We start from the raw sequence: 14,768 nt of genomic DNA, 5'->3' as shown, positions 1-14,768 counted from the left end.
CATACTATACAATTTCATTTAGCTGAGTATATTTATACATAAAATATGTTGAACTGTTTCTTATTTCTTCAAGTTTTCAGTAATTAAAACTACTATAGCTAATATAGCTCATAAATGAACACATTATGCGTTTCCTTTTAATATATTGTGTACAATTTAAACACTGAGAATTTTTTTCTATATTTGAATGACAACCCTGCTTTAGCATTACATATTACAATATCAACCCTAAATATAACAGAAGAAAAAAATAGTGAACTTACATGACTTTCGATGGAACTCCATGACACTCAACAGCTACTGTGCACTAAAAACATTAAATTGAATATATTAACATAGTGATTGAACATTTGGTTTCAAATGCTAAAAAAATGTAGGAAGAATTAAAATAATTTTGCTTAAAAAATGTGTCCATATGATGAGTAATACCTCTTTTTTGATCTTAATAACAATACATTCACTTATATTTTAAACCTGCTTATTTCTTACAAAAGGCATGCAAATAAGTTGACAAAGCTGCTAACATAACTTGAGTTATCACTTTTTAACACATTTGATTTGCTAACATTCTATCATAAATCCACATCCCTTTTTTGATTGTTTATTTAGCCGCTGTTTATCGCATTTAAAAAAAAATTTGATAGAGCTTCAACGGTTTTTTAAAGGTTGAAATTTTAAATACTCGTGTTATCACTTATTGAATATAAAAATAGTAACCATAGTTGCCTCACCCTGATTTTAGTAGCATTTTAAATGCCAGCTTGAGTTCAAGTCATTTTAGTTCCTTACTATATTTAGCTGCAGTTTATTACATTTATCATTTGGTGGTTTGAACCAGTAATTGTATGAGATTGTTAATCTCATTTTACTTTCCATAAAATATGTAAGATTCTTAATTCTTTGAAACATAAACTTACCCGGTCCTCAATTTCTCGAAGTGGTAAACCTTCATTGCTTCTCTTTCTATGAAAGAAAATTAATTTAAAGTAAAATTGCTGTGTGCTGCTCATATATGCTTTATATAACTATATTATTGATAATTGAATAATGGCATGAGAAAACAATAAAATAACCATTTTGAAAAAAAAAATCTTAACACAGTGAAAATATTTCATAACATTTTCAGGTGACTGTTAAAAAAATTTCTTTCAGAAAGTTTTACTTTAATAACACAGTTCCTTAACAAAACAAAGCCTACAACAACTTGATAAACTGACCACAGAAAATAGATGCAATACTCAATAAAAAATTTTGATATTCAGAGCTGAAAAATATTTAGCAAACTTTATTCCATAATTAAAAAGAATTTGCATCATAAAAAGAGTTACATTATGGGTATTGTTATTTTAGATAAGGACTAAAATACATTTACTGAATTTTAAATTTTGTGTGTGCTTCAGCCCTGACTTCTTTCCTCACTTTTGAATGTACAAATATTTTCATTTTTTTCTCACATACCAGCATTCTAATTATTTATATAATTAAAATTATCTATCAAATGTTCGATTTTAATATATCAAACATCCCTTAAAAATATTAAAAAATTTACCCCTTTTTGCAATGCAAGAAAGAGAGGTATTGATATTTTGATATTTAGTTCAACACTCTTCTAAGGCATAATTTATTTTACTTCCACACATAAAATGAAACACTTCAGTTAAGCCTCTAGAATTTTTTCTTTGGACAAGAAACTAAAAACAGTAATGCATTTTTTGCATGTTGACATAACATCCTGGTATTCTTTGAAATACCAATTATAATCTGTGGATTAGAAACTAAAATATTGAAGAATGTGCTTGAAAAACTAACCTAAAATTGTAAGGTGCAGCTGCAGCAGGTGGTGATTCTTGGCGTAGCTTTTCAACATCTTTAAAAACTATTTGAGCTCCCCCACCAGCAGATGGTATTATATCACCCTAAAAGTTGTTTGGAATAAAAAAATTAACAAGTCAATATAACAATGTAAGATAAAAAAATAGCTTTAATAGCGGTAATTCTTTTTTTTTTTTTTTTTTTTTTTTTTTNACCACACCCCTTTACGTTCTTGTCTTTTTTTTTTTTTTTTTTTATAAAAATCTAAATATTTAAAAAAAAAATTTTATTATCCTCACAATAAAAAATTTAAAGATGTTGTTGCATAGAAATATAGTTTGTGATCTAGTTTCCAACTTTTGTAGTAAAATTAATTATTCTTTGAGATGCATTATTTTAATAAAAAATAACAATTGAAAGCAGGTTTGTATTTTTGGCAAACTTGTTATGGTTAAAATTTTCATAACAGTTTATTTTATGTTTCAATAACATAAAATAATAAGCAAAATAACAGAACTAAAGAGAATTTTTTACAATAAATTATCTGAACGAAATTTGACAAACCAATTTGATACTGTCTGCTGTATTGTCAATATAGTTACTATGTATCAGGGCCATGAGCATATGAGTGTTACCGATCTCTTTCGTTAGTGACTTTACAAGTTATGAGTATGTCTTTAATCAAAGACTTTTCTGTTCGAGTCATTATAAATGTTTTTGTTCTTTTTCCTGACAGAGGCAATATCATTAATCTCAGAGGAAAAAAAACTTAGTAGCATACCTTGTATAACTGAGTCTCAATATCTCCTTGCGAATCTTGTTCCTGGTGTTCGAGAACATACTTGGAAGCATCTTTATTGGTGACATCTTTTACTTTCAATTTGGTTACTGATCGGCGCTTCTTCATTTTTGGTTGCAAAACAGTGCCTTAACAGATATCATGAAACATTAAATTCAGTTATTTACAATACAACAGTTTTGCTGCTTTTTTTTCCTTCAACATATTTGAAATTCTCAGCTTTCTTTTCTCTCTCTTAGCTTTCTTTTTTTCAAAAGAGAAAAAAATAAATAAATAACACTTTATAGCACATAAAACCATCTATAAGAGTGATTTAAAAGTTCCATTGGAATAAAAAAAATTGTATTTCACAGCTGTAGGGAATCAATTTTTAAAAAATAAAAATGAAGATACATAATCGCACAGTTAATTTAGCTTCAAAAGTTATTTCTAATCATGGAAAAGAATTTAATCTTTAAGGGAGACTATACTTTATTACTAAGTTATTGATGCTATAATTCAAAAAGGCTTAATTATTTAATGTACATTTCCAATATTTTATTTAATTAAAGTATATTAAATATTAAAGTATTATAAATATAATTTTGTAAAAAGTCCTGTTTTTAGTTACACAAATTTATTTGTCAAAACTATATAACCACTTTGAAAGTTACAATGATAGCTTTCAAATTTTTACCAATCACTGACGATTTCAGGATAACAGCAAAACTTGTGTAGAAGATCAAAAATAATAATTTTATAAGTTATTTCGCTAGTAAGAAGAATATATGACTGTGTTAAGAATGTTTACAGAATGTAAACAATTCAAATACGAAATGGAACTACAAATATCTGACACAAAGGATATGTAAGAAAAGCAAAATCATCAAACAATCTGAACATTATCAAGTCTATTTTTCAATTGCATAAATGTTTAACTATGGGTACAATTACTCCTATTAATTAGCAATAGCTTTAATTAAAATAAACCATTTCTATTGGAAAATATCATTTTCATTAAATATTTATGCAAAAAAATTTAAATCTATAAAAAAGCAAGTTTTACTAAAAACTAAATTTCAAAAAACTGTTTTAGTAGTGTTTTATTCCTATACAGTCGAACCTTTATCAACTGCTCCAAAATCTTTTGCTTTGCCATGTCAGGGTGTGTAGCCAAATTATTTAACAAAAAATAAGCACTTTTCAAGCATTCAAAAAAAAAAAAAAAAAATTTAAGCACTTTAAAAAAATATCATAATTAGGCAGGGTTGGAAAGTTTTTAACAATTGACGGTTTTATCTTGTTGTAACCATCCTGTCAAAAAAAAAAAACTATTGGCATTGTTTTTGACAATTGTCAAAAATCATGAAATCTTGAATTATGAAAAACGAATGGAACCAATGTAGACCAAATTCCTTCAAATAAATTTGTTCATTCTCTTGCATTGCAGGTATTTTTGCAAATTGCACATAATTTTTCATACTTATAGTAAACTTATTAATTTTAAAGTTTATTATTCTGTAATTACTCTTCATTAATTTTCAAGTCACTTAATATTTCATGTTATGCTTAATAAGTTTTAAGGACACACATTCATTTTTCTTTTTTTTTTAAATATCTATAGTTCATAATAAAAGATTCCACAAGAAACAATGAATCACATATACTGTATTAGTAAATTAAACTATGTAAACACTTTCATTCTTATCTTATTTTTTTAATTTAGATCACCAATTCTAAATCTTTAATCTTACATTCATTTGAACTGTTCAAACTTCAGCGTTCATACTCTTTGTATCTCAGCCTTGTGCCAAGATAGAGATTTTTTAAATGTTGTTCACTGACTGTTGTCAATTGCACTTGGATCATTTTTTAACACCAAAAACACTCAAAGATTGCCACTTAGTACCTTTATCTGAGAGCTTTGGAATGATAAGAGGTAGCAAAATAAATTAATGTTGTATATCAGGGGTTTCCAACTTACATGAGGCCGGGGGCCACAATTAAAAACACAAATCAAATGGCGGGCCGCAACTTTATCAAAATTTTATGTAGGACTCTTTTATGTTTGAAGGAACATTAAATATTACTGTCAGATTTTTACCAAATTGTACAAAACAAAAGTATTGAATTACAAATTAAAATAAGAAGTAGATTTTTAAAAATATTTAATTGTTATTAATAAAAAAATTGGGCTACAATAACTTTAATATGCACCTATGCATTAAATAATTAATGTGCAACAGATATCTAATTGTTAAGACATAAAACTTTAAAAAGGTTGGTATTAAAACTTACATAGTAGCACACAAAATGTTTAATGAGAAAATTAAGGTTTGTCTGCTACAACCACTAGAGAATAGATATTTACATTTTAAATTTATAAGTGTGTGCATATATTTACGCCCAAAATAAGTGGTTTCAAAAAGTTAAATCGGAGAATTTCTTTGAGAGAATTTCTGATACGCACATGCTAAATTATATTCACAAAATACAAAAAAATGAAATAAAAAAGAGCAACATACACGATTATGTTTGTATTTGAATAAATATTTTCTGGGATGAAAAACCTGAGAAAAAATTTTTTTTGCACCGTTGGTATGTTAAATTTTACAGAAATGAAGAAATTAGGTTTTTATTAACGAGAAAAGTATTTTAAAGCCATATAGATTTTTTATGAAAATTGTCCACAAAAAAATGACAACTAATATATTTTAGTTCGTGTACCACAAAAAAAGGCTTCACGGGCCAGATGTGGCCCCCGGGCCACCAGTTGGAAACCCCTGTTGATAACAGTACTTTCTCCAATAAATATTTTTACCCCAAAAAATAGTACTTAAAAGGTGAATCTACTTTGCTTTTCAATTATTTAATACAATTACCTAACTCCAGATTTCCAACCGGCTTATGTTCTACCCACACATCACCAGAACTAGATGTTCTTCTATGACGCAGATTTGCAATAGCAATACTCTAAAAAAAAAAAAAAAATTACCAATTGTTTAAAATAATAAATCGACAAATTATAAATAAAAAAAATAATTTTAGAACAAATCAACTAGCTGTATTTAGGATACTAATGAAACAAAAATTTGCTTGTACAAATTTGCTTCTTTTTTTTTTTCGAAGTTGGATAATAAATGTTTTGATTACCAAGGAAATTCTTAGTTAAATTTCATTGTCACTAAAAAAATACATTAAAATTAAAATACAAAATATTAAAACAACAATTTTAAGTTTTTTTTTAAATAAAAAAAATAATAAAATAAAATAAAAAACAGAGAGAGAGAGAGAGAGAGAGAGAAGGGAATCATAATTACACAATAAAATTTCGCCAATCATCATGCCATTCTTTTTTTTAATAACATGAAATATTTTACTTTTTAACACTACAGAGTAGTAATATTAACATAAATAGTACAGATACTGCTCGAGTATATTCATAACAATGTATTTTGTTATTGTGAATTGATAAAAATCTATTTTTGAGAAGCAAATTCACTCCTTGTCTAAAAGCTACATTCCTGAATTTACAAAACATGATATTCATGGCTAATAAAATTCTACATATCATAGTTTTAAAAAAAAATTTTATAAACTAATAAAACAATGAAAAAAAATTGAGAAGAAATCTCAAGAAAAATAAACACATACCCTTTGTGATGAACTTGGAGGTTTATTCTCTTTTGCAAATAGAGAATCAAACTCATTTTTTGAAACTGGGATGATTTCCTCTCTGGAACGATGAGAGCGCACTTTCTTGGCAGCATTACCTAAATCTGAAAAATTAGAACCAAATGAAATTGATGACTTTTAAACTAGAGAGGCATCTAAAATATTTGCAATCAATATTATTGCATGATATTATATAATTGTATTTCTGAAAGATAAAAGTGTTTGCTCGGTCAGAAAGTTATTGTTAACCGAACAGCAATATTAGAGCAAAGTCTGTTTTAAGTACCCCAGAAAGAATTCATACCATTAACAGAATACAGATTGATTACTGAGAACCATGTGGCAGAATTTTTTCAGACTTTCTGCAACAAACTGCTAAAGTACCAATATCTTACTGTAAGATACTTTTAATAATAACTAATATGTATATATATACTAATTTAAAGTAATAAAAGCATCGTTCACAAGGAAAAACTCTATTTGGATAAAATAAATTGCATATAATTTCTTTTAACAGAATATGCAATATTTTTTTATTCTAATACTATGGGTGATATTCTTCAAAAGGGTAAAACATGGTAATTATCCTTTTCGCATTTGTAAATCATCACATTAGAAAAACTAATTATAAATTCAGAAATCCGTTGCAGTAACTAGAAAAAAAGATTGACGACGAACACTCGTGAAAAAGAGTTACTCAAATAAGTGTTTCGTTTCCAGATTCGGTTGTTGTGATAAGCCTTGTGTTAAAAATATCGAAGTTTAAAAACTACGTCAAAATCATACGGATTTACGATATTACTGGTGTAAATTTTTAATTTGCACCAGGAAATGATTATTTGAATATGTGATTTAAATGTTATATGTAGAAATAATATCAACTGAGTGATAACTGGAAATTGGTAGCCCTAGCTATAACTAAAATGTCAAAGAAATTATGAAATTGTAGCATTATAAAAGTAAATCATCATATAAGCAATTAGAGTTTCATGTGTATTAAAATTGTTTAAAAGACATCAAGGATTTTTTTCTAAAAAATGTTTAAATTTGTAGCAATAAATGTCGAAGGAACATTGAAACATCGTATGGATCAAAGATGATATCGATGCAGAGTTTGATCCTGCGATTCGAAATTTGCGTGCCTTAATAGTATCGGAAATTTTTTTTTTTTTTTTTTAAAAATTACAATATCAATAATAGTAACTGAGCAATAAAAGACACTGATTTAAAAAATAAAAATAATTGTTATAGCAATAATTGTTGAAAAAATTATCAAATTACTACATGTATTTACGATGGAATCAGTGCGAGTTGTAAACGACAAAAATGACTAAAATGAGTGATATAAAATTTTCATATGTGCTATATTAAAAGTATTTGATAGATTTTATTCAACCAAATTTATATAAAAAAAGGAGGGAAATGTATTATATTGATTAATAATTTCTTTTGCTAAAAATTTGAATCTGTAACGCAAAACACACTCACAGTCATATTTAATTAAAATGTATAAGACGGTGTCCTTTAAAAAAATGAAAGTGTCAGGATCCTGATTCCTCTCCCACGCATTGGATTGACCCCTTGATCTGAGGGTCAGAGGGTGAACACACTAAAGGTGTCGTCCCCTACCTTGGGGGTGGAGCAAATGACTGTTTCTGAGGAGAAAGAGGATTTTTTAGATCAGATTAGTTTTGAACGCAGAAGAGTTGAGTTTTAGTTGAACCTTGAACTATGATAGAAAAAGCATGAACGAAAAAGGGAGCAATAGCGCTCCGAAACATTATACTCAACAGCTTATGTAACTTTTTTGTAAATAATTATATTAATCCAGAATAATGAAATAAATAAGCTATAACTGAAATAATCCTTGGTCATCCTTATTGAGGAGTTCTTTAAAAAAGAACCAAGAGACAAAATGCCTCACAGAAAGGAAGGAACATGATTTCCAAAGTGAAGTGCTTACCTTTTAAACTCCTTGCTTACCTTTTAAACTTGATCTGAGAATACATGTTATCTAACTATATATAAAAATCCAATGATGGTGTCGCACCAGCCAATGAAATCTAAGGTATCACGTGCCAGTATGAAAGAAGTAGCCAATCCAAGCGAGGATGCAGTTTTAAGCCAATCAGAAAAGAGAATGCATTCGCGTCAAAGCTTTTTGTTGATTTACTTTGAGTTGGTTTTTGCTGATTACATCTCATCTTATCTTATCATTCTTATGCCTATCCAGTGATTGATATCTTTTAATGTTCACATTTTTGTTGTTTGCTATTATAAAGCTTACTGAGGCTTGCTTACCTTAAAATGGTTAAATTTTAAATCACATTTATTTATTCAACTCATTTCAATCATTTGGAATTTCAGTATAATGTCTGACAGGACAGATCGCGATCGAGAATATCGCAGACAGCGGAGATTGGATCCCACGTTTCGTCAAAATGAACAAGAGAGTCGAAGAATAAATCGACAAAATAATCGAGAGCTTACTAATGCCCGCCAAAGAGAAAATCGAAGTAGGGCAGCTAATCCTCTTCGAGAAATAGATGAAAATCAGTATTTGGGAGAATCGTACAGTGATGACTGTCCACCTCTTTTGATTGAATCTATGTCTGTAGAATGCTCTCATTGCAGGGCACTATCCTTTGTAGCAGAGCATGGAAGAATAAAACACAATTGCTGTCACAATGGCAAGATAAAGCTGAACCCAACTCATCCGTATCCAGAAACTTTGAAACAGCTTTTATTGGGAAATGACAATGACTCAATAAATTTCAGGCAAAATATACGTTTTCACAATTCGTCTTTTGCTATGGCAGCATTTTGTGCAAACCAAGAAATTCAATTTAAAGGTATAAGCTGTGTTGCTCTTCGTGGGGAAGTTAACGCAATGGCCACAACCAGCTTTATCAAGGTGCCGGAGCATGTCTGGGATAAAAATTCAGATTGTTGGTGCAAATAGTGACATTGAAAGTTCCTCAATTAAGAACATTGTTTACACAGATGTTTTGTTAATATCTTATTTTTGTGCATATTTTTTTCTTTGATAACCATTATGGTGAATTGTTATTATGTTTTTTATTTTTGTTTCTATAATTTGAATGTAAACTAATTGGGGGGGTGATGCCCTCTAAAGAGAGCATCCAGTATATGATTCCCTTTGAATTTAATCATGTTGCTTTAAGAACATTGTTTATGCAGAAGTTTTGTAAATATCTTACTTTTTTGCATAGTTTTTATTTTGATAACCATTATGGTAAATTGTGATTGTTTTTTATTTTTGTTTTTATAATTTGAATGTCAATTAATTGGGGGGGGGGAGGAAGCACTCTAAAGGGAGCGTCCAGCATCCAGTATATGATTCCCTCTGAATTGAATCAAATCTGCTCTGCCACGCGTGCTTCGGTAACGGAACTTCAGTTCTGGCTAATGCCCTTATAATAACTTCTAATATATATGTATTCGAATCTCATTATTATGATAGAATTCCTTGCAATTTACTAAAAATTTTGTATTTTACTGATTATTAAGTTGATTAGTACATTGTTAAATAAAATCCCTTATGCTCTGCCGCGCATTTATATCCTTATATAAATGTATTAAAATTTGTTTGCGAAGCAAACAAAAAAGAATTGCGTAGCAATTCTCGGGGGTTGGCGAGCGGTAGCGAGCAGGGGGCGGAGCCCCCTAGTCAGGGATGAGAGTAGTCAGAGTGTAAAAAAGAGGAAATCCAAGAATATATATAGATATATATATATATAAAAATCTCACTTTTTTGTCAAATTTTTGTTTAAACTTGTAATACATGTGATTATAAATCCCGAATGAGGCTTTTAAATCACGTGAATATGAAACTCTACATCGAACTTAAAAAATGCGAAAATACAAATCATGATGCGTAATTTTAAGATCAAGATGCATAATTTTAAAATCGCGCGATATTACAACCGCAAAAACGAATCACGACATTGGATTTTAAGCTCGCGTAGCTACATAGGGTTTTAAAAGCTCGTAAATACAAATCGCGATATTGGTTTTTTAAATCTCGTAAATAAGAATCGCAATGTACAATATTTAAATGGCCTGAATAAGAATCGCAACGTTCAACTTTTAAATCAGGTAAATACGAAAATCGATGTTTGATAATAAAATCGCGATTTTAAAAATGCAAAAATACAAAACACGATATTAGATTTTTAAATCTCGTAAATACGAGTCATAATGTACGATATTTAAAAAGCGTAAATAAGAATTGCAATGCGCAACTTTTAAATCAGGTAAATACGAAAATCGATGATTGATATTAAAATCGCGTGAATAAAAATCGAGATATTTGCAGAGTCTGGACTTGGGATTTCTAAAAGGCTTGTTTGAATTGTTTTTTGTTTACACAATAAATAAAAATTTACAAGATTAATTGAATGAGCAAATAAATATTTTCACCACAAATCCACCTCTATTTTTTTTCGCTTTTTTTGTTTGCTTTCTCTCCAGAATACAAGAAGCAGCGACGTCTAAATTACGAAAATACGAGCTATCCCGCCGACGGATAAAAAATACGGAAAATCTTATTTTCTGTGCGTGAAATCGGAGAAAATAGCTAATATAAGTAAACATGCGGAAGGATTAGCAGCTAGGACGTAGTTTGAATTTTCTGTTTTTCTTTGAAAATCGTAAATAAATATAATAATTTGACTTCAACGACTGAATTTTTTTTAAAAAAAACACGGAATATTTATAAATAAATAAATTTTAAAAAAAACGAAACTTTTAGAGAATCTGAGTTTTTGATAAAAAGGCTGAAATTCGAGAGACAAAAGCGAAAAAAATCTCATCCCTGTATAAAGATCAACCAGTTTTATCCCAAGGAAATGATTTTTAGAGAAACTTCAGAGGGAGGAATGAGGACTTTAATAATTTCGGTCCGCGGAAAATTTAATTCCTCATAAAATATTTTAACTTGAGCAAAAAAAAGAATTTCAGCGGAAATTAGCGGGAAAAATGGAAAAATCTGAGAAAAAGCGGAAATCCGCGAATCCGCGGAAGAATCTCATCCCTGCCCCTAGTATATATATATATATAAATATATTAGCCATTTGAAATTTGGCAGATGCAAGTATTTATCGAATTTGATGAGAATGAGAATAAAAAATCGTGAGCATTTCTTTCTCTTCTGATGCTTCAGAAAGGCATCTTTTGAATAATTCAGCAGGAAAAATTACTTTCTAAAATTTTGAAGTTTTAAAGAAATTAATGGAGATTAATTTAAGGAAAAAATTTTGAAGAATTTTTTTTTTTAAGTACTTAAATATTATTTCATTTTATTAAAGTTAATCCATGTGACAGTCAAGCCAAATGGAAACACTATTCAGCTTTTCATGTCAAGTTAAAATATAAATAAAGTGTTTAGAGCTGGCATTTGCATTTCAGGTATTTCAGTGAACAAAAGATAAGAATAATAAAAAGATGTATATAGCAGACAAAGTCTTATCATATTAAGTTATTTACCTCTTCATTAGTAATGAAAAAAAATCCTATCTTCACTAAATAATCTTAGATTACAAAATATTCAAAACTTACATGATGAAAGCTATAACAATACATGTCTTATTACCATTAGAAGATCTTGAAATGGTCATTTTCACTTCTGTTACTGACGATTCACTGGCAGAAGATCTTTTTTTGGATCTCGTTTGTGGTACAGATGAATCAGAAGGAACAGTAGAGGGACCAGCTGAGGGTAGTGGCGGGCCATTCATATCTATAAGGTCATCCCATTCACCAGCATTCAATATTTCTCTTAGCAACCTAAACTTTTCACCACTGAAGCATAATTTTCCCTCCAACTCAGCTTGCTTTTCAGCCAATCTTCTCTCCTTTAAATAAGAAAAAAATATAGATTCATTAGTTGATAAATGACAATTAAACTCAATATACATATATATTGTGAGGACCTGTGGAAAAAGAAATTTCAAATAAAAATAAAATTAACTTAAATTTGACCATCAAGAACACACAGAAAAAAACAAATAAAATTTGAATATTAAAACTTTATTTAATTAATGCAATGTAAAAACACACATGAACTTAAGCATAACACAAAAGATTTATTGATCTATTAAAGAAACATACAGTATTATGTTTGCTTTCAAGTCAGTTTCATTAAAAAACTTCTTTTAAATAATTTCTTGCACACATTTCTAACTTCCTAGTGCATAATTGTTTGTGATAATTTCTTTTGTTATGATCTGGTATGGAATAATTTTATGACAGTGATTACTGGCTCTTTAAACAACCCTAAATTGCATAAACTTACTTTTTCTTACACAAAAAACGCTATCTGACAGTGAAAAAGTTTTTTCAATTGCACATTTTGTTTTTAAGGTTCACATAACACATAAACTGATTTTCATCAACTTCTGTCCGCTGAAACAAACAATTTGCTGGTCTAAAAAGGATAATTTAAACTACTCTGTATGATTAATAAGTCATGCCAAACATAGGAGTGTTATTAATATTCTCTAATATGTAAATAACTAATATGAAAACAATTGAATCAGTGTTTATTTAAGGGGATTATAAAAACTTTTTTAACTTTAGCGTTGAGATAGCAGTCATAATGGCAAGTTTCAAAAGCAATATAAACATTTCAAAACAATCCAATTATACATAAAAAATCTATTTTGGTAGGTGTATGATCTTACCATTATTCTCTTCATTTTATCTTTTTCATTAGCAAGTTTCTCTTGCATTTTAGCTCTATTTTCATGGTTTTCACTCCTGATCTCACGATTTTCGTGTCTTAGTTGAGAAATCATTTCATCTTTTTCACCCAACTGTGACATAGCAGAAAGGGGGAAAAAAGCATATATAACATGACAATTTATTGAAACACTTATACATAATAAAAAAATAAAAACTATGCTTTGTTTCAAATTTAGTTTGATTTGAAAACACTCCTTAAATAAGAAACATGCTAAAACATTTATTTGAAGGATATAAAGAAATTAATGAAAAAAATTTTTTTATGCATTTTAAACACAATTTTTTCTAGTTTTTATACATATATAGAAAAATGCACAATAGAAAATTTTATGATAATATACTTATTTTCTAATAATTAGCAATTTCAATTTAATACCCTAAACCAACTGAATTTTTTCAATGTCTGAAAAGATTCTTACACTAGGATGTTTTTTCTTCAGCGAAAAACAAATATTCAACTCTCAAAAATATTCAACCAGAAAAGAAAAAACTTGTCAGCAAACTAGCCAAAATGCAAAACACTGAGTCATTTAAACTAACTAAATAAATACTTTCAATTCATTTAAAAATTACTTATATTTTTAACCTAGTTCTTGTTCTATTATTTGTTCCCATTATTTTTTTTCCCTTTTCAATTAAATAAATTTTGTTTTAAAATGCATTGATCTAATGAAAAACTTTCTATAACTAATTTTTTTAAACAAAACAAAGCTAATTTTATTAGTTTTTCTTTTATCTTTTATGCACCAAAAAATAGAGTAAATATTGTAGAAAAAACAAAGAAATTTTGTCAACTGAATTACATCTAGTTTTACATAGATTTCCTTCAAATAAAAATGTTTAAAATAGATTTTTGTAAAAAAAATTGTTCAGAGCATAGTTAAAAAATCAAAGTTACAACATATTATTCCAGGAATTATTATGAATTTTGAAACTCTAAAGAAGCTCTACTTCAGAAAAAGAAATCATAAAATAATAAGAAAAAAAAGTTACAGAGAAAAAATTTTTTTAAAGAAAAGTAAGAGAAGAATTTGCATCATAATATTATTACCCGATGTTTCACTTCCGTCATTTGTCGTTCTAAATTATTGACCTGATCTCCAGATAGAACTAATTCTCTCTCCATGAAGTGTACCTGTTCATTTCTTGCTTTCAAATCTTTTTCCAGAAGAGCGACACTCTATTAAGATCATCATAAATATAATTCATTACATCTAATTTACGTTATTCTGATTAAAAACAATTAATGAAATCAATAGTGGATTACAACAATATATTATAGACAAGATTTATAAATTTATTTTTTAGTTTCATTGATAATATTAATGCTTTACCAATTCCATATACATGTTTTAGAAAAAAGTAGGCAAAAGTAGCTTTTAGTGTCAAATTTGTGCACAAACATTTAAAATATTTCATAAAATACATAAAAGACAAGCACAGTTAAAAACAAAATTAATTTGAGCTGCACTGATTATTAGAAGTAGTACTTAGGTTGTGTTGCACTAGAGGTGTGTGATAGGATATTGGAGATTGCATGGAAAAAATTTCTGAGGAAGATCCGAAGATTGCAGTTTATTATAAACCCTGGCGGTTATTAGGTTGATTGCACCAATGGTTTATTTTGGCATTATTAGATAATCAGAATACATACATATATATATATATATATATATATATATACTGTTTTAGGGGTATAAAAAAACAATATTTAATCGTGGTAGTCACAAATGCTTTA

At 28.2% G+C, this 14,768-nt stretch overlaps 1 protein-coding gene across 1 annotated transcript in view; it reads right to left on the bottom strand.

Moving 5' to 3' along the window:
• The window catches only part of LOC107451148 (kinesin family member pavarotti), a gene marked incomplete in the record, with an annotated part of 48,392 nt that overhangs the window by 2,891 nt on the left and 30,733 nt on the right, over positions 1–14,768 (bottom strand). The window contains 9 exon segments of the mRNA XM_043040211.2: positions 264–307; positions 918–963; positions 1,810–1,916; positions 2,594–2,739; positions 5,473–5,563; positions 6,245–6,369; positions 11,880–12,141; positions 12,970–13,101; positions 14,082–14,210. Of these exon segments, the coding sequence (XP_042896145.1) occupies positions 264–307; positions 918–963; positions 1,810–1,916; positions 2,594–2,739; positions 5,473–5,563; positions 6,245–6,369; positions 11,880–12,141; positions 12,970–13,101; positions 14,082–14,210 (1,082 nt within the window).

This window comes from Parasteatoda tepidariorum, chromosome 6 (assembly GCF_043381705.1).
Source record: "Parasteatoda tepidariorum isolate YZ-2023 chromosome 6, CAS_Ptep_4.0, whole genome shotgun sequence".
Classification (NCBI taxonomy): domain Eukaryota; kingdom Metazoa; phylum Arthropoda; class Arachnida; order Araneae; family Theridiidae; genus Parasteatoda; species Parasteatoda tepidariorum.
Note: the sequence above shows the minus strand (reverse complement) of the source record. Positions and strands in the feature narration are given on the sequence as shown.